We start from the raw sequence: 25,471 nt of genomic DNA on the forward strand, positions 1-25,471 counted from the left end.
CACTGCATAGGCACTGTCACCTGTATGGAAATAAACACAATAGGTAAGTCAATGCCCCCCCCCCCTCAAGTGATGTAGTGGATGTATTGATGTGTGCAATGTATTTACCAAGCAGGTACCCCTCCCCAAACTCTCCAGCACTCAGACGTCTGTGTATTCCACTGTGTCGGAAGATGAAAGGGTCATGTGTACTGCCGGGGTATTTGGGTACGATGTCTGTGATGAGATACTTAGCGTTGCACACAATCTGTATGTTGAGGGAATGGTAGCATTTCCGATTCCTGTAGACATATTCAGTTGCTGCTGGGGGTGTGATGGCCACATGGGTCCCGTCAATGCAGCCAATGACGTGGGGGAAACGTGCAATCTGGTAGAAGTCCAGTATTGTTTGCTGTAATGCCTGTTGGGTGGTGGGGAAGTAAATGTGATGTGAGAGCCTCTGAAGCATTGCATCTAGGAAGGCATGAAGAAGCGCGAAAGTGCACTCTGTGACACCCCACCAACCTCCGCTATGACCCGTTGAAAACTCCCTGACGCCAGGAGGTGCAGGGAGCACAGGACCTGCACATGTGTGGGAATTGTTTGTATCCTGCGTGTAGGGTGCTCCAAGTAGGGTTTCAGCTCCTCAATCAGGTCCATTATGGTCTGTGGGTGCAGTCTGTACTTGTCATAGATGTCCTCTTCAGTGTGCTGGAACAGGGTGATGCGCAGCCTGAATATACGTTCCTGTCTCATTCTCCTGTGAGCAAGGGCCCGAATACGCAGCCTCCTGGCTATCACGTACATTGCTGCCATTGTGGGTGGGTCTGTTGCATTGTGGGGGGGTTTATGTACCTTGCACCAGTTTACCACCTGCAAGCAATTGGTGTTAATAGCGATTTCTTAAATTGCGAATTCTGGGAATTCGCAACTTGCGACTTATTCATACATGCACTTGCGATTTCTTAGTTTGCGATTTCTTATTTTGCGATTTTCGCTAGGCTAAGAAATCGCAACTTAGGTATTCGCACGATATTTCGCAGTTTTGCGGTGTCGCAGCCTAAGAAATCGCTAATTTAGCGATTTCTTAAATTTCTATGTGGAAGTGTGTCATACATCTGGAATTGCGAAAAATCAGTCGCAAACGCTGTTTTTAGCGATTCGCAGCGTTTGCAACAGATTTTCCTTTCATACATATGCCCCTTAATCTCCCCGTGCCTAACAATAATGAATGGGTCCATTTGTAACGAAACTGGTCATGGCCACGCACCACAAAAAGAAAGACATTACACTGAAGGACATGCTTAGTAAACCACCCATGGAAAAAAAATCCAAACCACCTTAGGATGCTTCGCCTACTGCACCCATACACGCAGCTGCTATCTCCATGGAACCACCGGAGAAGGAGGTCCCGGTCACTCGTGCCTTTCTGGAGACTTTATTTGGCACCCTGAGAGACATCGCGGCTCTCATACAAGACATGGCGGCAGATGTCAGACATTTAGAAAGAGCTGGGAGATCTAGGCCAAAGAGTAATTACCTTAGAAAACATTAATGATTCATGTGAAGAAGAACCCGAACATTGCAGCGCAGTACTGGATCTGCATGGCAAAAACCAGCAATTGTGATACCAGCTGGAGGATCTTGACAATATAGCTTCTTTCCAACATCAGAAATAAGTGTTCCGTTACAGGTAGACTCTGGGAAACTGTAGGAATATGTGCTTTGTTTGTTCCGACAGATGGCGCAGGAGCTGGCGGACAAGGACATTGTGTTGGACTGCACCCATAGATTGGGCCACCCACCCCGTAATGACCCAGGCCTGCCCCAAAATATTTTGACCAGCCTACACTCCTACTGACAGAAGTAATAATGGCAGCTGTAAGAGATCAGACTGGTATTTCTTTTGAGGACACCAAGGTGTGGCTCTTCCATGACCTATGTCCTACCACGCTGCAGGGCACTTCGCCCTTCCACTGCATTCCAATGGAAGAAAGGGATCTGGTATAAGTGGGGGCACCCATTCTGGCTTATCTTCATCTGGAACAAAGAGATCCACCTTGGCTACACTTTGGGGGAAGCCCACTCCATACTGGGTTTTGAGACACCCCGGGGGGAAGAGACCTGCAGCCCCCCTCGCTTCTCCACTAAATCGCAACGATCATCGCTATCAGCCTAAAAATACTTTGCCAAATCCCCTTAAACAGCAAGTCATGAAGAAAGAACGGCCTTGCTATGTCAACTGCAACACTGGGACAGCACATCAGATCCTGATAATGATTAGCAACAAGATACACTGTCCACGCTTTAGCAACCCTGGTTGCGCTGCCGCATCCTAGTTTATGCTCTTCATTTGGTGTGGTGGAGCCCCAACTTCACTCCCAACCCGGAGCAGAAATAACCAACTGCTGACGGCATGGACCCCTTTTAGATTGTTCATTGTGTTCCCAGAAGGGGGAACGGCTCAGTTGTACTACTTTGTATTTGCCCCCATTCCCTGCTCGATGACTCGTGCATAGCAATTCACGCTGCAAGCGATGCTTTCTAGACAGATCCACTGGGAGCACAATGCCACTGTTCGACCTGTTCCCACATACTTGGCCTGAGATTTCCCTGTAGCACGTGTTTAAGATACTTAGCTTAAATGTTTGGGGCCTCAATGCTCCAGTAAGGCGCCTGGCGCATCTTTTCATGCTTAGAGAGACCAAATGTGACATTTGCCTTATTCAGGAAACCCATTTCCTTTAAACTGACTGGAAATTCTAACAATCCCATTGGTCTGAACACCAATACTTTTCTTTGGGAACAGGCAAACGGGCAGGGTGGCTATTCTATTGGCCTCACACTTCTCAGGGCAGAGTCGTTTAGACACAAGCCGAGATACCAGGTAGGCTACTGGCTCTATGTATTCCAATGAATACCTACACAGGCACAATCGCTAACATTTATGTACCAAATGATCACCAAGAAACCTTCTTGCTAGAGGTTATGGGCCGGGTGATGACCACTCCCGATGTAGAGATCCTGCTGGGGGAAGACTTTAATCTGGTCCCGGATGCCCTCTTGGATAAATTGGCTCAGAGGACGTAGCTGACTGTGACATTCACTAATGTAGGTCTTCAACGGTTCTGGGACATGTGAATGGCGGACATGTGATGCTTGTGCCACTCCACAGTGAAAGATTACATATTTTTTTCAGCGGCCCACCAAACTTATGCCAGAATAGACCTCTTTGCATTAAAGCCATCTTCAGTAGCATTTATGACTCATCTGCTCCCAGCGGGTGATCTGAACCCAGCGAGCAGTTGCTTTTGCTTGAAACATAGGTATCAGACTTCCAAAAAATGTTTGGGTGTCACTGAACAACCTATACTCTCTGGGCACATCCTGCCACACTGAAGTTCCAAAGTACTCAGCCATCCTTTTTCTTCTGTGATGATGCAGCAGTGTTAATGCTTTACTTATGGAATGCAAATGCAAATTTCTTTTGCTGGTATTACCATAAATGGAGTATGCAAAGTCACCAGAGAGCAGATTCCGCTCCAGTCGGGGGGGTAATTGAGTGTATAACACTGCCAGTAAAAATCCATTAGGCTGGAGGTACCGCCCTGCATATCGGCATTGTAAATAGTTGAACTGCAATTGAGATTCCGTCCCACTTTATTAATCCCATTTCCCTGAAAGCAAAGAGAAAATCTCATTAGTTTCACAGCCAGGTTAGGGTGACGTTTAGTTCCAGTCCATGTATATCTCTGAATGTTTTCATCCCATACTTGCTGATATGATGCTTTTATATCATCAAATCTCATATGATTTTTTGTTTCTGTGCCATTCCATAAAGATGTGGACCTACATGAAAACCTAGCTCCAGTAAACAATTTATTATTGGCAATTACTGATGCTTCAATACGTAATACTGGCCTGGCTGCGCAATCTGGGGGCAGTGGTTTGGCAGAATAATTATTACAGGTGGATTAGATCTACCTAGAATACCTCGTTCCAATACGGCTTCCTCCCAATTGGCATAACTATATTTCTGCCCTGCTCCTTTCATTCTGGATATCTCTTTAATTATCTCTGTTTTATCTGTCAAAATGTGCAAAATTTCAGGAGTTGTATCAAATCTGGTTGTATTAACGCTGGCTGCCATAGGACTAACATGCGTTAGCTGTAACTGTGCTTTTATCCTACACAAGAAAAGATGCAATAAACACTTTGTCATATTAACAGGCACTTCTTTAGGATACACTAAAGGTGGTGTTTCTATGGCATGGGGAATAAGAGAACATACATAACTATCATTTTGTGTATCAGTACCTATATCATGCATGCTTTTGTACCACAAATTATCAAGTAGAGAACCATGCAGAGGATGTATATCTGTTTCATTGAAAGCAGCTCTACGAAAGCATAATACTTCTTCCCTATGGTTGGGATCTTTTGCATCTACATAACACATAATACAATAGCAAATTATCAGAGTAATAATCATAACCACTGAACTCATTATTATACTATGAAAAAATATCATTTAGCTGTCTCTTCATTGTATAATTTGTTCTTGGACCATTGCCTCCTCAACTCCTTGTGGGAGTGAGGCCAAAAATGGAATAATGTCTGTTATGTGCACCCAATTTCGCATCCCCTCCACTTTTACTGCTGTTGGCGTGCTCTGTGTTACTTGGTAGGGGCCTATAAACTTGGGATCCTACCATGTTGCGCACGAAGACCCAGGAACCGATGCTGATGGCTGTAGACAAGGGCAGTGGTGGTGCAGTACTGTTGGCCTGTAGCAGCTGAACCTGTTTAGAATCAACCTGTACAGTTTTTGTTAAGGCAGACATATATGCATTAATTTCTTGCCAAACACTTTCTGATGCAGACTTGGTATCAGAACGAATCATTTGATTTTGTTTAAAAGAAAAATTAGAATGCCTACCGGTTGCGACTTGGTGAGGGGTCAAATGATGATCTTTTGAAGGGGCATTTCTCAATGCATACAGAGCAAGGGGAAGGCAGTAAAACCAATTCTTTTTCAGTGTCTCACAAATTTTTTTTTTTTTTTTTTTGGAAAACCTTTATTATAAATCAGGACACAGCTATTCAGCCGACAACCCGGAGGTTCGGCAGCATCTATAATTAGGAACAGTGACGCGTCCCCGGTACAGTGCAAAGAGAAGTGCAAAGGTTCGATTTTAAATAAACACAAAAAACTCACAACAAACCCCAGCAAGGCAAGAACATTGAAAGCCCATGGTGAAAACCCCCAGGGGGGGCGGTCCCCACTCATCTACCAGTTACAATATATGGTAAGGAGGAAGAAGGGGGACAGCAGAGGCCAAAATAGTTCATAAACAATACTGTGCTGGAAAGGAGGTCAGGGGGACAGCTGTTCCTCGGGAGGTTCCAGATCCGGGGCAAGACTTATTCCCCCCCTGTATTGATTCCACCGCCCCCAGATGGCATGCCACTTTCGGGGGCGGCCTCTAGAGCAATAGACCGTCTTCTCCCGAAACATACTCCAGTCCATGTTTTCTTTCCACGCAGTCAATGTGGGGGGCCCCGAGGAGCCCCACAATCGCGCGATATCCCTCTTAGCAACCATATTACCCAGAGTCACCCATTGGGTCTGCGCCTCATCGAGGTCAGTGGGCCCCCAGACGTTCAGGAGGCAGCACCGCGCCTCCGGCTGCACAGCAATGCCCGTCACCTCCCCCATAACTGCATGGACTCTCCTCCAGAACTCCACAATGACACCACATTCCCAAATGATGTGCAGGAAAGTACCCACCATACCACACCCCCTCCTGCACAGGCCGTCCTCCGAGAATCCCATGTGGACCAGCCTTGGCCCCGTCACATACACTCGGTGCAGTATTTTAAGCTGCACTAGCCTCAGACGCGACGGGATCGCAACCTCCTTAGGAGAAGAAACAGCGGACTGCCAGTCCTCATTATCCAACTCAAGGCCATCCCTAGTCCACTGGTCCCTCAGCCCCAGAAGCATGTCCGCCCGGACGTTTATCAGTTTCTTATATATGAGCGATATTGTGCTCTCGGGCATATGGCCATCAAGGACCCGGTCCTCTAAAGGAGAGGACTCGGGCACCTTCTCACCCTCTACGAGGACTGATCGGAGGGCGTGGCGCATCTGAATATACCTGAAATACTCGGAGGGCCCCAGCTCATACTCAGTCTGCAACTCCTCAAAGGACTTCACCTTCCCCTTATGCAGCACATCTCCCACCCTGGAGATGCCGATCAGATCCCACTTATCAAATCCTTTTGTATGCCAAAGCCTTCCCAATCTCTCCGATTCAAACAGCGGGGTAGCGAGGGTGAGCCTATCCTTCCAGCCCAGCGAATCAGTTGCCATCTTCCACACACGCACTGCCAGACCAGTGGGCCCCGTGAGGGACGAGTCTAGGGACCGCGAGTACAACGCCCTGTAGTAGTTCCCACCACGCAGCAACCACCTGTCCATGGCATACCCAGGGCTGAGGGCAGGGCCATAAAACCCATGATTGATCGCGCTCAGCTGTGTGGCCCAATAGTACCGTCGGATGTCTGGGAGCGCAATGCCCCCGTCGTACCATGGTGTGGAAATTTAGCGTGCAAACTGAACATTATCTGCGCCATCTTGCCTCTCCCCAGCGCCACGCACAACGAATGCACGGCCGCCATTTTAGGCACCCCGCTCTCTCCCCGCTCACTCTCGACCGCCAGCGTTTTCCCTTGGCGCTGCAAGCATCCCCCGCGCGCCGGCCACCCCCGCTCTCTCATACAGGCCATAAACCCTCTCCTTCTGCGCGACCCTGCTACGGAACCACTTCCAACCGACAACCCATACATGGTCATGCCTCTCCTTTGATAACCCCCTTCCTCTGCGCCCCATTGTCTGAACTGGTCCCAGGCCATCACCTAGCCCTGCGGATGCAGTTTACTGCCCCTACTGTAAGGGAAACACCCCACATCAAAGGGATTACAGTAGATCAAAGCCCCTACCCCCTGAGACCCGGCCAGTTGCACACACCCCCGGGAATTAGCGGAATTCCCTACTGCGCGATAGCCATCTCCCACTGCGGGTAGGGTGGGAACTTCTACTGTATCTATGTGTGGGATCGGATCTGAGCCGGGGCTTCAGGGGATGTTCTTTCAGGCATCAAGGGAATCTCAAGAATGTACTATGTGTAATAAAGCAATAAACCAGTGTATAAGAGACCAGGTCTCAGAGATGCAGTTAGAGCACCTCGTGACGATACCTTGCTGTCTGATCTGATGTGTTCTGCTCCGACGGAATAAAACTTTGTTTCCTGCCTTCCAGTCTCCGGCGCCTGCCTCTTTTATTGGTAAATTATCGAGTGGTATGAGAGGCGATTACCGCCGGGCAAATACTTGAAAGATTATCAACTGAAACTGCCGCTACCATTTAACAATTGGCGTCCCAAACGTGGGGCCCATCAGCGACACGTGGATCCAGTGGGAGAGGTCCCGACGACAGAGTGAACGACTGCAACGATCGGGAGAGCTCCTGCCCAATAGACCCTCGTCTGGCAGCCGATCATCCGAACTTCACTGGTTCCGAGCAGACCTCTCTCGAGTGATCTACGGTCCTGACTGGGAACCATCAGGAGTGCCGCGGCAAATACGGAGAATAGAGGACGATCGGGCGCTGGAGGCGGAAGACGAGAAACTGTCCACGCGGTCCGGGTAAGGTCGTGAAATACGACAAAAGTGCGAAATAATTGATTGATTGTTTGAATACTAGTATTGCTCATTGATTATGCTCATTGATTGTTCTCTTTGAGATATTCGCTGTCTACAAACGGGGAGGAGTAGAAATACTCTCTCTCTCTCCCTTTGCAGATGGTGAAGGGTAGGTAACGCAGACTTTTGTCCCCGTTGAAACCCGTCGTGCCTATCTTTATCTCCCCATTGATTGATTGTCCGAACATTGATTGTTTTGAAGAATAGTACTTTTTGAGATATTCTCTGTTTGCAAATAACGTAGAATAGGAATATTCTGTCTAGTCTTTGCAAATAGTGAAGGGTAGGTAACGCAGACTTTTGTCCCCGTTGAAACCCGTCGTGCCTATCTTTATCTCCCCATTGATTGATTGATTGATTGTCCGAACACTAGTTGTTCGATATTGGTTCTTTGGAGGTATTCTCTGCTTACAAATAACGAGGAATAGAGATATTCTGTCTAGTCTTTGCAAGCAGTGAAAAGATAGGTAGTGCTGACTTTTGTCCCCGTTGAAACCCGTCATGCCTATCTTCTCCCCACTGATTGGTAGTTGGTTCTGCCCGGACCGCTTATTAGAGGTGAACCACCCGGCTCCACTGGAAGGCACCCCTAATAAGGACATGTTCACTAAATATGGACTAGTCGCCGTAGCTTATAGCAAGCTGTGGCATAAATATACCAAGAAGGACCCCGAAAGTCAGTGGCCACTGATGGGATCCTTCGACGACCGCAAGATAGAAGCGCTAGAAGTAGCTCTGCGTAACAATAAGACGACGCCTACTATGCTTGACAGTATTGGCATGTGGCGCAAAGAAGCGACGCAACGGAAAAAGAGGGAAGAAGTAAAAGCAGAAAAGGAATTACGAAAGGCAGCTCACCTAGCCGCTAAAAAGTTAGAAGAAGACATAAAGGAGAGAAGGGAAACTAAACTAAGACAGGAGCCCGAAACCTCAGGCCAGTACGCTGTTAGGACCCCTTCTTTGCTCTACCCTGTATTGTCCTCCAAGCAGCAAACGAATGACGAATTACTGTTAGGTCCCCCGACCATTTACATGCCCCCTCCGTATGCACCCTCCCAATCGGTAGTGCAACACCCACAACCCCCGAACACGAACGAAAGCAGTACAGGGGCCTCGGACCTCACGGCCTCCGCGCCGGCTGAGCCTCTTGTACTGAACCTAACGTCGACTACAACGCTAGACGACCATGAGATAGGAAAGAAAGAGTCCACCAGAATGAATCGGTTAACTAAAGATGAACGAGCAGGAATTGACAAGATAGTAGGGACGCTGGTGGAGCGAAAAGAAAGTGAGGAGTATATAACGGACGTGTATAAATCGTATGCCGACGGCCGCAGACGACACTTCGTCGTACGGCTCTGTTATCACACCCTGAATACATATGAGGATAGGTACCACGATAAAGGTCCCGAAGGCCTAGCGGCCCTATATAGGAAGGTAGACATTGGGGAAGAAAGAGAGGGCGATGTAACGAACCTCTTCACTCGTACACTCGAGGTCTACCGACACCTTAAAGAACATGGACAGCGAGAACCTGGACAGAAACCCCCGAAAGCCATCTTAGAGCTCCCAGACAAGATTGTACAAAAGCTGAAGACTTTAATCCCAGAAAGAAAGGTAGACTGGTCGATAGTGACGGCTTGCCGCCAGAAACCCCAGGAGGATGTGTCTGAATACTTCTCCCGATTCGAGACTGTGTTTTCCGATTACAGTGGCCAAGACATGACCACCGCAACCGGACACCACCTCTTTGTCCAGAATTATGTAAAGGGTCTGTCTCAAGAAGTCTCCCAGAAGCTACAGACCAGCGAGAGTAGCTGGGCAGCCTCCAAACCCGCAGCAATTCTCCAGATGGCCCAATACTACGAAAATCAGAAGAACGAGAACGATAGGGCGTCAGAGAAGAAGAAAAAGGAATTAAAGGAGAGGGTGATGATAGCACAGTTGCAAGGGGTGACCATAGGAAGGGAACCCCCAAAAGAGAATTACCAACCAACCGCCCTTAGAAAGCTACCCCCTAGAGACCATACACCTACACCCTACAACGGACGGAGAGACTTAGATGGAAATCAATGTGCGTTCTGTAGAGGGTTCGGACACTGGAAATCCCAGTGCCCGGTCCTTCTGGAAATAAACAAGAATAGGGACCCCAGAGACGCAGCATACGACCACAGAAATAGAGGACAGGGACGAGGGCACACGAACAACACCATCAACGACAGGCCAGGCAGACCAAACACCTTTGATCGCCCCCGCCAAAACCAGTGTCAGCAGTCCGACTATGAGAGCACTCATGACTTCGCATAGGAACGCCAGGGGCAAGGGAGGGATCCAGTCGAACTCCGTGTTGACCAGCAAGGTCCTTACGTCACCGCTAAGGTCTTGGGCACAAAATCTCCATTCCTGGTAGATACTGGGGCGACACGTAGTGCGTTATCTAAACGACTGATTCCTAGGGCACCCTTGTCTGGCTCACACGTAACCTCAATAGGCTTTGACGGAACGCCCTCCACTAACCCCTTATCAGCACCAATCTCCTTTGACTTAGAAGATAACACCACTGACACGGCCTTTCTGCTCTCCTCCAACACCCCCGATGCTATTATGGGACTTGATTTGCTAAAACATTTTCGAGCCACTATCAGATGCTCCCCAGACGGAGTTCGAGTCATCCTACACGATAACCCAGATCTGTCCAGACCCTGTCACACTCGGCGTATGCTCTCTATAACCGATGCTGATATGTCCCTACTCGACACATTACCTTCACATCTATGGGCTAAAACCGACTCAGATGTAGGGCGCATGGTGATCGACCCGGTACACATAACCGTCCGACCGGACGCAGTGCTCCCAAAGCTTCCACAGTATCGGATATCACCCGAAGGCGAGAGGGCATTGGTGGAAATCATCGAGTCCTTGGTCGAGGCAGGAGTGGTAGAAGAAGTAGTGAGTAATGTTTGCAACAGCCCTATCCTACCCATTGTAAAGAAGCAAGGCGAGGGGGATGAGAAAGCCTACCGTTTCATTGTTGACTTGCGAGAGGTTAACAAAGTAGTCATACCCCAGTACCCCGTAGTCTCAGACATCACCACCATCCTCACCCTGATCCCATCCACCGCCACCATCTTTACTGTTATTGACCTCAAGAACGCATTCTTTTCCATCCCCATCCACCCAGACAGCCGCTACCTGTTCGGCTTCACTTTAAAAGCCCGTTCGTACAGATTCTGCAGGGCACCCCAGGGCTACACTGAGAGTCCCAGTATTTACAGCCAAGCCCTCAAGAGGCAACTGGATGCAGTCCAACTGCCCGATGGAGTGGTATTGATACAGTACGTCGATGACATTCTTTTGGCGGCCGACACCACTCCTCTTGCCGTCACAGCCACCATTCACCTCCTCCGCTTCCTTGCGGAGAACGGTCACAAGGTCTCCAGAAAGAAATTGCAATTCTGCCAGCCCCAGGTAACTTATCTAGGCCACCTACTATCCAAAGACGGGAGGAAACTTACCCCTGACCGAATTCAAACCATCCTAGAAACCCCTGTTCCCAAAACTCAGAAGCAAGTACGATCCCTAGTGGGCCTCACTTCCTTTTGTCGACAGTGGTTGCCAAACTTCAGTCTCACCATAAAGCCTCTGCTTTCCCTGCTGGCTAAGGATGTCCCCTTCCCCCTCCCCTGGACACCCGAATGCCAATCCTCCTTCAAAGAATTACGAGACGCCCTCTGCTCGGCCCCAGTCCTAGGAACCCCAGACTACACTAAACCTTTCTCCCTCTACACCCACGAAAGGGAGGGATGTGCGTTGTCTGTCCTAACCCAGTCCATAGGCCCTAAGCAACGCCCTTGTGCCTACTTCTCTGCCACTCTCGACCCCATAGCCAGAGCCTTGCCCGCCTGCCTTCGAGCAGTAGCCGCCGCTGCTGTCTCTATCCGACAAAGTGAGGGGATCGTGCTCTCGAACCCCCTCACAGTATTGGTACCCCATGCTGTTGATACCCTCCTGAACCAAACCAAGACTCAACACCTGACTAGCGCACGACTGACTGGGTATGAACTGACTCTGCTTGCACCCCATATCACATTGAAACGATGCACCACTCTGAATCCAGCTACTCTACTACCTCTCCCTGACGCTGACCCCAATACATCCCCTATACATGACTGCGTGACCCTCACCGACGAACAAACCAAGAGTAGGGTTGACCTCCGGGATACTGCCTTCCCGGACCCTGACGGAGAACTGTGGGTGGATGGCTCATGCATCAAGCTCCCTGATGGCACCACCTCAGCTGCCTATGCAGTCACCACAGCTCGAACAGTTGTTGAGACAGCCCGCATCACACAGCGATCCGCACAGGCGGCTGAACTAATTGCCCTCACACGAGCCTGCATCCTGGCAGCAGGGACAACCGCAAACATTTACACAGACAGTCAGTATGCCTTTGGGGTAGTTCACCACTTCGGGCTCTTATGGAAAGAGAGGGGATTCTTGACTTCTCATGGCACACCCATCCTGCATGGAGACCTAGTCTCTGCCCTGACCGAAGCAGTCCTCCTCCCCACACGGTTAGCTGTGATCAAATGCCAGGCACACAAGAAGGTGACGGACATTATAGGTCAGGGAAATGCACTAGCTGACATTACTGCCCGAACCACAGCCGAGAATAGGTCCACGACCCGTATGTACAAGACCAGGTCACAAACTGAGAAATGGAAGGATGCTAGGGAAACGATTAGGGATATCCAACTAGCCAGCACACCACACGAATTAACTGAATGGGCCCGGGTAGGATTGAAGGACGATGACGGTTGTTGGCGAACTAAAGACTCGAACAAATGGCTGCTACCCGACTCATACTTGATCCCCATGCTGACCATGGCACACTCCCCCGCACACATAGGGTCTGCCCCCATGATCGAACTCATCTCCAAAGTCTGGCACAACGACAGAATACCAGACTCAGCCAAACGTCTGGTCCAACAATGCCTAGTATGCCTCCAACACAACCCTGGGAAAGGAACTGCTGTACCCCGGGGAGGGTTTGGGGTCCCCAATCACCCCTTTGAAGTCCTACAAATGGACTACGTCCAGCTAGAAAGGTGCCAAGGTTTAAAGTATGTGCTTGTCGTTGTATGTGCCTTCAGCAAGTGGGTGGAAGCCTACCCGACCCATGATAACACCGCTATGACTACCGCAAAAGTACTACTGAAGGAATTCTTCCCCCGATACGGCCTTTGTCGAATTTTGTGGAGCGACAATGGCCCCCACTTCGTAGCCGAAGTTATCCAACTCATCTTAAAAGGGTTGGGTGTAAAACAGAAGTTCCATGCGGTCTTCCATCCCCAATCTGCAGGCCTGGTTGAGCGACACAATGCCACATTGAAGCTTAAGATAGCAAAAATAGTCGCCACCACAGGACTAAGATGGCCAGACGCTCTCCCACTAGCATTGCTATCAATGCGTTCCACCCCCACCAAACACCACTTAACCCCCTACGAGGTCGTCTTTGGGCGGCCCATGAACCTTTGGACTGCACCAAAACCATCATCCATCCACGACGTCCCGGACGTCCTCATGTCTGACTATTTGTATAACCTAACTAAGACGTTGTCTGTTATCCACCAGCAGGTGCTGCACGCCATTCCCGATGTTTCCAGGGGCCCGGGACACGACATCCAACCCGGTGACTTCGTCTTAGTGCGTAACTTCCAGCGCACCAAGAGTCTGGAGCCCCGGTGGACGGGCCCCCTGCAAGTCCTGATCACCACCCGAACAGCTCTTCGAGTGGAGGGGAAACGCAATTGGCTGCATGCACACCACTGCAAGAAGGTATCACCGACCCTGACAACCACGGACAACATCACCACCCAAGAGGAACTACTGGACAAAGACTGACCATCCCTGAACCGCTGCCCGGATACAGAGACACTTGAGTTGATTGAATATCCCGATCCCACTGTGCCATCCAAAGAAGGGTATAACTTGCGACGAAAGGAGAGAACTTCGGCTAAGCAGACCACAGGCTAAGTGGAAATCTCAGAACGGTAGCCTAGTCACCTAAAAGGCCACCAGGAGAGAAACTAAAACAAAGTCTGTGGTTCTGCCCGCTACCGAGTCTCTTGATGGTGATGGAAGCGCCCGACATGAAGATGATGGAAGCAACCGGACGTCCGAAGATCCACTACAGAAACCCAAAGACTGACCGAATGCACAGCTTAAAGACTATTGCACTTTTCATTACCCTTCTCTTTTGCCTTCTCCTCGTGGTCACCTTCTGGATCATGGAGGAGAGCACACCCGCTCATAAGACATTACTGACCACCGTTCAACCTACCACCACGAAAGAACATTATCTGATCTCGCTTTCACCCCAACTCCGAGAAAGGCGTAAGGAGTTCTGGAATAACTCTTTTGTGCAGTTGCTCCACCAACACAATCTTGCTACCAACGCCACTAATTGCTGGATCTGTGGACTGCTACCACATGCCACTGGACACTCTATCCCTTTCATCCCTTCACCTTTTTCTGTCCATGGTTCCTGCCTCGCCTGGCTAATCCTCCTGCAAGAAAGCTACAAGGACAATGCCACTTCCGGCAGAACCATGTCACACTTTTACCATGGGTTCTGGCTGAACAAAACTGGAAGAACTTCTGCCCTCTTCTGCCCTCTGAGATCGAACACTTCCTTTCACATGGACATCCCTACCAAAGAACGAGTTGAAATGCAAGTGTTCAACAATCCAGCCAGACCCACCTTCTCTTACCTCCGGAAACGGACGGCCGCCACCCTAACAGTGGCCCTGTCCGTCATCAACATCACTGGGTCTGTATGCCTCGAAGGCCTGGGGGCACAGCTGGTGGGCCACAGCTCCTGCCTCATCACCCGAACATTGGACTCAGTTGACCCACCCTCCTTTGTTGCCTCCCCGAATATGTACTTCGTCTGTGGTACTAAGGCCTACACCTGGCTTCCGAAAGGTTGGGGAGGCACCTGCTACATCGCCTTTGTCCTTCCTCCGACGTATGTGGCTCCAGCAAACCATCACCGACAGAAACGGGCCAAAGACATTGTGCAGGCCGACTCCACCGGAGCACAGTTCATGGACGCAGTCAAAGGCCTAGTTCCACTCTGGGGTCCGATGGCAAACAGCCGTGCCATCCGCCACTTAACCCAGGCAGTCGAAACGGCAATGAACATTACAGCTGGCGCCCTCGCCAACAACACCGCTGAGCTTCAGGCCGTCCGCCTGGTGGCTCTCCAGAACCGCCTTGTTCTAGACGTGGTTCTGGCAGATCGTGGAGGAGCATGCCGCATCATTGGGTCCAGCTGTTGTACCTACGTACCGGATAACTCACCCTCAGTCTACAAAGCAATTGAACATCTCCACAGACTGTCCGCAGAGGTTCATCAAGAACAAGAAGAATGGTCACTGGGGAGTTGGTTTTGGGACACTATTAAAGGTTGGGGATGGAGGCTGTTTTCATTTATCCTGATACCGATTGTGTTACTATGTGGATGTTGCTTGGGGATTCAGTGTCTGCCACCTTTATGTTCGCTTTTTATGAACTGCATCTGCCCTAAGACTTTGGACTTTGAAACTGAGCGGATGAAAGCTCTGAACGAGGTGGAGGTACGGGGTATTATGGGGATAGATCCAAACTAGGCAAGCTGGCGAGACATGTTAAAAGGGAGGACTGTGGAAATTTAGCGTGCAAACTGAACATTATCTGCGCCATCTTGCCTCTCCCCAGCGCCACGCACAACGAATGCACGGCCGCCATTTTAGGCACCCCGCTCTCTCCCCGCTCACTCTCGACCGCCAGCGTTTTCCCTTGGCGCTGCAAGCATCCCCCGCGCGCCGGCCACCCCCGCTCTCTCATACAGGCCATAAACCCTCTCCTTCTGCGCGACCCTGCTACGGAACCACTTCCAACCGACAACCCATACATGGTCATGCCTCTCCTTTGATAACCCCCTTCCTCTGCGCCCCATTGTCTGAACTGGTCCCAGGCCATCACCTAGCCCTGCGGATGCAGTTTACTGCCCCTACTGTAAGGGAAACACCCCACATCAAAGGGATTACAGTAGATCAAAGCCCCTACCCCCTGAGACCCGGCCAGTTGCACACACCCCCGGGAATTAGCGGAATTCCCTACTGCGCGATAGCCATCTCCCACTGCGGGTAGGGTGGGAACTTCTACTGTATCTATGTGTGGGATCGGATCTGAGCCGGGGCTTCAGGGGATGTTCTTTCAGGCATCAAGGGAATCTCAAGAATGTACTATGTGTAATAAAGCAATAAACCAGTGTATAAGAGACCAGGTCTCAGAGATGCAGTTAGAGCACCTCGTGACGATACCTTGCTGTCTGATCTGATGTGTTCTGCTCCGACGGAATAAAACTTTGTTTCCTGCCTTCCAGTCTCCGGCGCCTGCCTCTTTTATTGGTAAATTATCGAGTGGTATGAGAGGCGATTACCGCCGGGCAAATACTTGAAAGATTATCAACTGAAACTGCCGCTACCATTTAACAATGGGAGCGTCAACTTTGCAATAGCTATTCGCGGTCGCCCATCCCACCTCCCGAAAGTATTTGGCCGGTACCCAGTCCAAAGTATTCTGTAGGGCGTAGAGGAAGCGGGGGAGAGACATCATTTTGAACAGGGCCGCACGCCCAACGAGGGAGAGCGGCAGCCTCCGCCATCCTTCAACATCGCGCCTCAGGCGTGCAAGGGAGGGGAGCAGGTTCTTCTCATAGCGCACAGCAGAGTCCATGGAGATAAAAATCCCCAGATACACGAAGCCCTGCTGGGCGACCCGTATCGAACATGTTCTAGGGATCGGCGGAACCTCGCCACTAAGAACATACAAGTACGATTTGCTCCAGTTGATAACGAGACCCGAGTTCCTACCAAAGGATGTGAGTACGTCACAGACCACTATAAGTGACTTCTTAGGTGAGGCAAGATACAGCAGGATATCATCGGCATAGAGCGAAATACGGTCCTCGTGTTCAGGCGACCACCGAAGGCCCCGTATATCCGGGTGCCAACGTATCCACGCAGCCAGCGGCTCAAGGGCGAGGGCGAACAACAAAGGCGACAGGGGGCAACCCTGCCGAGTACCCCTCCCAAGCTGAAACGGAGTCGACGCCCTACCATTCACCACAACACTCGCTAGCGGCCCCTCGTACAGCAACCTCACCCAGCTCACAAAACCACGGCCAAAGCCGAACTTGGCCAGCACGGCCCACAAGTATGCCCACTCCACCGTGTCAAAGGCCATCGCGGCATCAAGAGACGCCACAATAGCCGGTTCACGCAGCGTGCCCGCTCTGGCGATTACACCATGAAGACGCCTAAGATTTAACGCTGTGTTTCGGTGCGGGATGAAGCCGGATTGATCCGGGTGGACCAAGTCGCCGAGTACCCTAATCAATCGGGTCGCCAGGAGTTTAGCCAGGATTTTCGGCTCCGCGTTAAGAAGTGAAATAGGCCGATATGAGGCGCACTTATCTCGGGGTTTACCCTCTTTGTGTATGACCACAATCGTCGCCAGTCGTTGATCTAACGGGAGGGTCCCACTCCCCCGCGCCTCCAAAAACATGGCGCGCAGGTGAGGGGCGACCCTCTCCGGGAACAGCTTGTACAGGTCGATCGGCAGGCCGTTCGGTCCCGAGGCCTTGCCCGAGTTTAACGCGCGGATAGCCCCCGCCACCTCGTCAACCGTTATGTCACCATCTAAGTCGTCCCTATCTATATCGGAGAGGCAGGGCAACTCGATATCACGGAGGAGGTTACACGAGTCCTCGGACGGCCTATCCGACGCTGAGGCATAGACCCTACAGAAATAATCCGAGAAACACTTTACAATCCCCTCAGGTTCCACAATCGCCTCTCCCCTCTCTCCCGTCAACTCTGGCACAACTCTATTGACCCGTTCTTTTTTGTCCAGCCACGCCAGGAGTTTCCCTGCCTTATCACCAACATCATACAGACGGCCCTGCTGTTCCCTACTGAGGGTCTTAGCGGCGTTCGTCACCAGGTCCTTATACTCAGTTTGCTTCAAGCAAAGCTCATGCAGTGAGGACTCTGTCACCTCCTCCTCCATTGCTCCCTCCAGAGCGGCGATCTCCTCCTCCACCTGCAGAACCTCGCCATCTCTCCGCCGCTTGGCAGCCACCACTAGGGAGAGGGCTTCCCCTCGGAGCACGGTCTTAAAAGCTTCCCACAGCGAAACTGCCGAGTCCACGGTTCCCTGATTATCCTTGAAAAAATTATCTACTTTCTTTACCAGTGCGCTGCGCATCTTGGGGTCTCGGAAATACCACGGGTTGATAGGGGCCACCCTTCCTCCTCCCTCCCGACCTACATCCAGCCGGATCCACACTGGCGAGTGGTCAGATATACCACGCGCCATGTGCCTTGCCTCGGAGACCAACGAGGCATGCGCGGCCAGAGTGAGTAGGTAATCAATCCTGGAAAGGCTACCATGTGCCCCGGAGTGGAACGTGTATTGACTCTGTGTGGGGTGCCGGAGCAACAGCAGTCTATCAGGCCAAGCGTGTCTAGGAAGTCTGGAAGCCATTTCTGAGCCCCCCCTGTGTCTCTGGGCGGGTATCTATCCAGCATGCCGGAGCCAACAGCGTTGAAATCCCCTCCCACCACAAGCAGTCCCCCCGGGAGATCCAGCAGGGCCCTACCCAGATCTGCAAACGTGGAGGCCTGCAGGGCCGGCGGGACATAAACCGAAACTAAAACCAAAGTCCTTCCTTCCCACCGCCCCGCCACCGCCACAAACCTCCCCCTATCATCAACAATGGTGGAGTCCACCTCAAATGGCAACGAGGCTCTAACCAGGATGCCCACACCCCTGGACCCAGAAGAGAATCCCGAATGTGCAATGAGTTTATAACCCTTTCTATTCAGGGCATAGCACGTATTACCTATAAGATGCGTCTCTTGCAGCAGGGCAACATCCGGCATCGACCGCTTCAAAAATTGCAGAACAATCCCCCGCTTAATGCGATCCCCCAATCCATTGACATTCCAGCTTATAACACCTAAGCCCCTACCCCCCATCCTCAAACGGAAAGAGGCCCACCCCACACCCGAAGAGCCACCATGGAACAGCCCTAGAGATAATCATCATGCCTTGCAAAAATAGACCCCCCAACAACAAACCCAAAATCCCTGAAACTCCCCCCACCCTGCACCCCTGCTGCAGCTTACAAAGCCCCCCCAACTTGCAGTGTGCCTGTCGCCCTACAAACCCAAAAATCTACAAAAAGTACCCTAAGGGAGGAAAAGAGCACCCCTCGTCCTCCCGCAACCCTCCACAGTTACTGCACTCTATACAAGTCATCAAATACAGCCAAATTAAGTCAGACCGGTTCCGAGATATCAGCCCTGTCCATCCCGGCCACTGTCTCCGTCCCCGGCTATGTCGTCCCCCGTCCGTCGCCGGGGCAAAGCGTCCAGCCATTCGTCGGCCATAACAGGAGAGTCAAAAAAGAATGTCCGATCTTCGTGCACCACACGCAGTCTGTCTCACAAATTTTTGACACTTTGCTTTTCAATAAGCCATTCATCCTCTCAACAATTCCATTACTCTCTGGGTGGTAAACTGGTGTTCCACCCCTAATAGTGTAGTAATTTGCTGAAATACTGCGTTAGCAACGTGTTTTCCATTATCGCTGCGTATCGCCGCCGGAACCCCCCACCTAGGTATGACCTGTCTCACCAGGAATTTGGCTGCCTGGTCAGCATCACACCTGGAGCAGGGTACTGCTTCAATCCATCGCGAAAATGGACACACCGCTACTAACATAACTATATCCATTACATGTTTGTATCATATCTACAAAATCTATGTGTAACTGTATGAAAGTACCTATTGGTCTTGGAATGGAGGATGAAGGCATTTTTGGCGACCTCTTATTAGAGTACTGATAACACACATGACATTAAGCTAGAAATACATCAACTAATGGTCCTAGATTAGGGATAAACCATATTTTATTTAATTCATCCATAATTACTCTTTTAGAATTGTGTGTTGGTAAATGAAGTTGTCGACGGGCTGTTATAAGTAACGACTGAGGCATTATAACATTACCTGAAGTTGCTGATCTATAAAGAAGATCTGGAAATCCAGTCACTGCCCCCCCCCCCCCCCCCTTGATTTCCAGAGATCTTTCTCATGTTCTGGTGCTGCATTTTGAATATCAAATAATCCTTCTGTAGAAATATTCTCAGAGTGTTGTATCTCAACCTCATCATCTGCATCTAAAGTGTGCTTACTGCATGTTTTCATTGCATATAAACTAGCTTCCTTTGCTGCTGTATCAGCAGCTTCATTTCTCTTAGACACCAAATCTGTTCCTTTTGTGTGTGCCTGGCACTTAACCACTGCTACTTGACATGGTATTTGCAATGCAGCAATAAGGTCAGCTAAAAATGTTTGGTGCGCTACTGGTGTCCCATCAGATTTAAGAAATCCTCGCCTTTCCCATCTCTTCAGCCCTGAGTGAAATGTGGAAGCTACATATGCTGAATCAGTGTATATTGTTACTGGCTGACCCTGACAAGCCTGTAGGGCCGTTATCAATGCTTTTAATTCAGCCACTTGGGCTGAGTCTTGGGATGGCAAGGGTAAGTGGTGCAATGTGTGTAAGGTATAATCAGTAGGTGTACCAATAGCCTCAACAACAGCTGCACCTGTATGTCTTTTATTTGTCTCCTGGTCTATCAATGAGGAACCATCAATAAACAATTGTCGGCCATCAGACAAGGGGTCCTCATGTGCCAGGTGATCGTCCTCCTCCAATGTTGCACTACAGTCCTGATCAGTGGGCTCTAGTGGGTGCACTAAAAAAGTTGCAGGATTGACTGAGTGTACTTGCTCAATGCAGATAGAAGGGTTTGACAGTATTACTTCATAACCTGTTGCTGTTTGAGTGGTCAATGTACTTTTACTTTTCTGCAGCACAGCAAATGGAGAGTGCTCAACATACAATGTTACAGCGCATCCTGCTGTAATAATACTACTCTTTTCTACGGCAAAAGCTGCTGCTGCAAGCGCTCGCTCACAAGGAAAGTGACCTTTCATTACTGGATCTGATAGTCCACTAAAATAGGCGACGGGTTTATGACCCATTGGGTATTTTTGAGTAAGGACTGATACCTTGAAATCCTCTGTGGCAGCAGTAAACAGAAAGATCTCTTTGTATAGTCTGGATTTGCTCGCACTGGGGCTGAAGCAATTGCTTCTTTCAATGTCTGAAATGCACTTACACTGTCATCACTCCACTGTATGCCTGTGTTGTCAGTTTTAGCTTGCTTCAGTGCATATAATAGTGGTTGTATGATGGTAGCATAATCAAATACCCACTGACGTACAAAATTACACAAAGGCCTAGAAATTTCTGCATGTCTTTTACTGTCTTGGGCTGAGGCTGATCACATATAGTTTGTATTCTAGAACCTGCTATCTTTTTGCCTTCTGTGGACAACACTTGGCCCAAATACAGCACTTATTTTTGCACAAACTGTAATTTTTTCCTTTCCACTTTGTATCCCTTAGTAGCAAGTAGCGTTAGGAGAGTGACAGTGTCCAGAACACATTCAGATTCTGTTTTACTGCATATTAATAAATCATCTACATATTGCAAAACTGTACTGTCTGACTGGAAATTCAACAAATCATCTCTCAATACTCTATTAAACACAGATGGAGACTCACAATAGCCTTGTGGGAGTCTAGAGTACTGGATTTGTTCACCATCGTCAGGATGTCAAGGTATGCTAAAAAAAAGCATTCTTTAAATCCACCAAAGAAAAGCATTTGCTGTTACTTGGTATATTAGTCAATATCATAGATGGGTTTGGCACTATGGGGTACTCTGCTAATACTATGGCTTAAAGGGGGCGGAAATCCTGAACTATCCTCCCAAGTATTACCTGTAGATTATTTCACAGGATAAATTGCTGTATTACAAGGCGATGGACAGGAATACAGGACTCCCTGATCCTTCAGTCTTTGCATTGTCTGTCTAATACCTTCTTTTGCTTCTTTAGACAGTAGATACTGTTTTACACGTGGCAATTGTGCACCTGGCTTCAACTTTATCTTTAATGGTTCTGCAGATAGTATCAATCCTACCTCATCTGGAGCTGATGTTCAGAGACAAGGTGAGACTGCTGCAAGTGCTTCAATATCATTGGAGGGGGATGGCACAACTGGTAACGTGGTCTGTGCACGGTAAACACGTACTAACAAGGGTGCAGTGTGTGTATAAACTATCTCAGTCCTGGTGGGATCGTCTGAAAAGAGTTCTGAATCAGAAATGTCCCACGGTCTCAGACCAGGCATAAGAAAAATCAGGACCTTCCAAATTCCTCCATCATCAACTGATGCCACCAGAGCGCCCCACCTTCTGGATATTTCCATGCACTCAAGATAAAGGGTATTCACCTGTCCTAGTTCATCACCACCAACTTGTCTCCTGAAAATGAATCTTGGTGGTAATTCCATCCATCTCCCTAAAAGTATTTCCTCTGTCTTCAGAACCGTAAGTACTGCATCTGCTAGCAGTTTATAATGCACTGGCTCTGCCCTTCCAACCACATTTTCCTCTGGTATTCTTTTTATTTTTATTAAATTTTATAGAGCGCGTAGTCACCCGTGAGTATCCCAGCGCTAAGATCAGTACACCTGGGGGTAGTGGGGGCAAGGGGGGGAGGTTAGGAGTTAAGGGAAGAGGTGGGTTTTCAGTCGCTTTCTGAAACGCAGATAGTTAGGTTCTGTTCTCAGGTCGCGGGGTAAGGCGTTCCAGAGGCATGCGGTATGAACCGAGAAGTGTCTTCCACCAGTGCGTGCCTTCTTGACTCTGGGAGTGATGATGAGGTGTTCCTGATCGGATCGAAGGGATCTTGGGGCTTTATAAGGATTGATAAATTTTCCTAGGATCGGGGGACCTTTGTTTTGCAACAGTCTGTGAGCCAGGCAGAGGGCTTTGAACTTCACTCGTTCTCTAACCGGGAGCTGGTTTGGCCGAGGCTCTGGCAGGAGTGTTGGTGAGGATCCGGGCAGCCGCATTTTGGATCCTCTGTAGCCTGTTCAGGGTTGCCTCAGGAGCGCCCAGATAGATGGAATTACTGTAGTCGATCCTGGATAATATTAGGCCTTGGATCAGCAGTTTTTTTGCGGTAGGAGGAAGTAAGGGCAAGATCTTTCGGATTGATTTGAGGAGCCCGAAGCAAGTCCCAGCTACTTTTTTTGCCTGTGTTGCAAACGATAGATCTTTTTCGAGCCAGACGCCCAGGCTCTTAACCTCGGGTTTCGGGTCAGGAGGCGGGCCTAAACAGGGTGGCCAGATGTTCTGTGACAGGGAGAGTCCCTTCTGACCCAGGAGGAGAATGTCAGTCTTTGAACCGTTGAGTTTCAAATAGGACCGGTTCATCCATCCTTGTATCTGCGTAAGACAGTTGTAAAGGTCCGCAGGTTGTTGGCTTGGGTGAGATAGGGATACCACTAGTTGAGTATCGTTAGCATAGCTGACGATACTCACTCCGAACGGGATGACAACCTCCTCCAATGGGGACATGTAGATATTAAACAATGTGGGACTCAGGGAGGAGCCCTGAGGTACACCACATTGGAGGGGAATTTCGGAGGAGCGGGTGTTGTTCTCCCAGATCTGAAAGGACCGATGACCCAGAAAGGACGATAGCCAGTGTAGTGCTTTTCCTTCTACACCGACACTCCTGAGTCGGTGGATAAGGAGTTGGTGATTGACGGTGTCGAAGGCCGCACTGAGGTCGAGGAGGATCACTGCCACTGATCCTCCAGCGTCAAGAAGTGCTCTGGCCTCCTCCACCGCCGCAAGGAGGGCGATGTCGGTGCCCTGCCCTGGGCGGAATCCCGTCTGCGAGCTTTTCAGCCGATCATTAGTTTCCAGAAATTGTGAAAGTTTTCTGTTCACCAGCTTTTCGGCGACCTTACTAGTTCCTGGGAGGAGGGAAATTGGTCTGTAATTGGCCAAATCCGCAGGGTCAAGGGAAGGTTTTTTCAATAACGCCTTGATAACTGCCGCCTTCCAGCTAGAGGGGACGACTCCCTGTTGCAGCGAAGCGTTGATAAGCTGGGTAAGGGGGGGGATGATCGTGGGTGCTACTCTCTTGAGGATACGCAACGGTGCGGGGTCCATGGGGGAACCGCTTTTGATGTTATTAAGCGTGCTTTCGACCTCCTCGGCAGTCACTTGTCCCCAAGAGGAGAGACAGTGTGAAATAGGAGTGTTATCGATCTCTTTTTCCTCGCTCGAGTTAGTAGTTGGAATTGAGTCGAGGATTTTCTGGATCTTATCCTTGAAGAAGTTAGCTAGTTTATGGCATTTTTCCTCGTCTGCCTTGGGGTCTGGTGGATTTCTGGGTCCGGGGTAAGGGACTTTAAGGAATTCTTTTAGAATAGTAAAAGATTCCTTGCTTGAGCACGCGGAATTTTCTATTCTTTCTTGGAAGAATAGACTTTTGGTCTTTCGAAGGGTAATTTTATAAGTTTGTAGTGCGGTGTGGTACGCGTCCTTTTTTTCCTTAGACTTATCCTTCCTCCAGGAACGTTCCGTTTTCTTACATTCCTGTCGTAGGGACTTAAGCTCCGTAGTATACCAGGGAGCGGGGGTCACCCGTTTGGTATGTTTAAGAGTAGTAGTTTTGGGGAGAAGTTGATCCAATGAAGATGTGACCCAGAAATTAAACTGTTCATCGGCAATGACAGGATCGGCGGAGAGAGTGGGTCTGGAATTTGAAAGGGTAGTGGCCCATTCCTCTGGAACAAGCTTGTGCCAGCGACGATCGATGACCCGAGTTTTGGAGGCTTGGAGGGGGCTATGAATAGATGACAGGAGATAGGGATTAGGAAATGATCTGTCCATGGAAGAGGAAGGGGAGAACCAGTAGTAATGTCCGCGATATTAGTCAGGACGGGGTCCAGGAGATGTCCCTTGTCGTGGGTGGGTCCATTATTGACCAGCCGAATGTTAAATGACCTCAGGTCATGCAAGAGGTCAAGTGCTATGGAATCTGTGGGGTCTGTGAGGTGGAGATTGAGGTCGCCCACTAAGAGGAAGTTAGAGGCGGAAGAAGCTAGTTGTGCCACCGTTTCGGTGAAAGCGTTAATGAATTTCCCTGGTGTACCCGGAGGTCGATAGATCAACAGTCCTGTTATGGAGTGTGCCGGGGAGGTTTGGAGAGCGAAATGGCAGCTTTCGCAGTCTTCATTGTTAGCATTGCTGGTTCTGCAAACTAGGTGTTCTTTGTGGATTATTGCCAGTCCCCCTCCTCTCCCTTTAGGTCTATGCAGGGTTTGGATGAGATCACCTGGAGGAAGGGTATTGACAATATCAAAATCTGAGCTGGCAGAAAGCCAGGTTTCTGTGAGAAACAATACGTCCAGTCCATGATCTTGTATCAGCAAGTTGGTTTCGTGCGCATGCTTGGGGAGGGAACGGCAGTTAAGAAGGCCCATCTGTAGTCCAGGCTTTACCGGAGTCTGGGCGACTGGGTTACAGCGTGCACAGTTGATATACGGTTTGCCTTCATCATGGATGTAGCGACATTCCTGATTTTTTTCCAGGTGGAGAGCCCGAAGCATGTCACTTGTGTACACCAGACGCCCCGGCGCCAAATCCGGCAGAGTTCCTGGGCCTGGGTCC

At 49.7% G+C, this 25,471-nt stretch overlaps 1 protein-coding gene across 6 annotated transcripts in view; it reads left to right on the top strand.

Annotated features, from left to right (window-relative positions):
* The window catches only part of PNLDC1 (PARN like ribonuclease domain containing exonuclease 1), a 374,781-nt gene that overhangs the window by 27,312 nt on the left and 321,998 nt on the right, over nucleotides 1–25,471 (top strand). For 4 of the 6 annotated variants that reach the window (XR_014980732.1, XM_085650473.1, XM_085650476.1 and 1 more), the window contains exons 2-3: nucleotides 21,487–21,555; nucleotides 21,903–21,947. The exons of the other annotated variants lie outside the window; for them this stretch is intronic. Coding sequence is in view for 3 of the 4 variants with exons in the window: in XM_085650473.1 (XP_085506599.1) it covers nucleotides 21,933–21,947 (15 nt within the window). In the remaining variant the exon portion in view is untranslated. The remainder of the gene's footprint in view (nucleotides 1–21,486; nucleotides 21,556–21,902; nucleotides 21,948–25,471) is intronic. 6 annotated transcript variants of the gene reach the window in all.

This window comes from Triturus cristatus, chromosome 4_1, assembly GCF_964204655.1.
Source record: "Triturus cristatus chromosome 4_1, aTriCri1.1, whole genome shotgun sequence".
In the NCBI taxonomy this organism is placed as follows: Eukaryota; Metazoa; Chordata; class Amphibia; order Caudata; family Salamandridae; genus Triturus; species Triturus cristatus.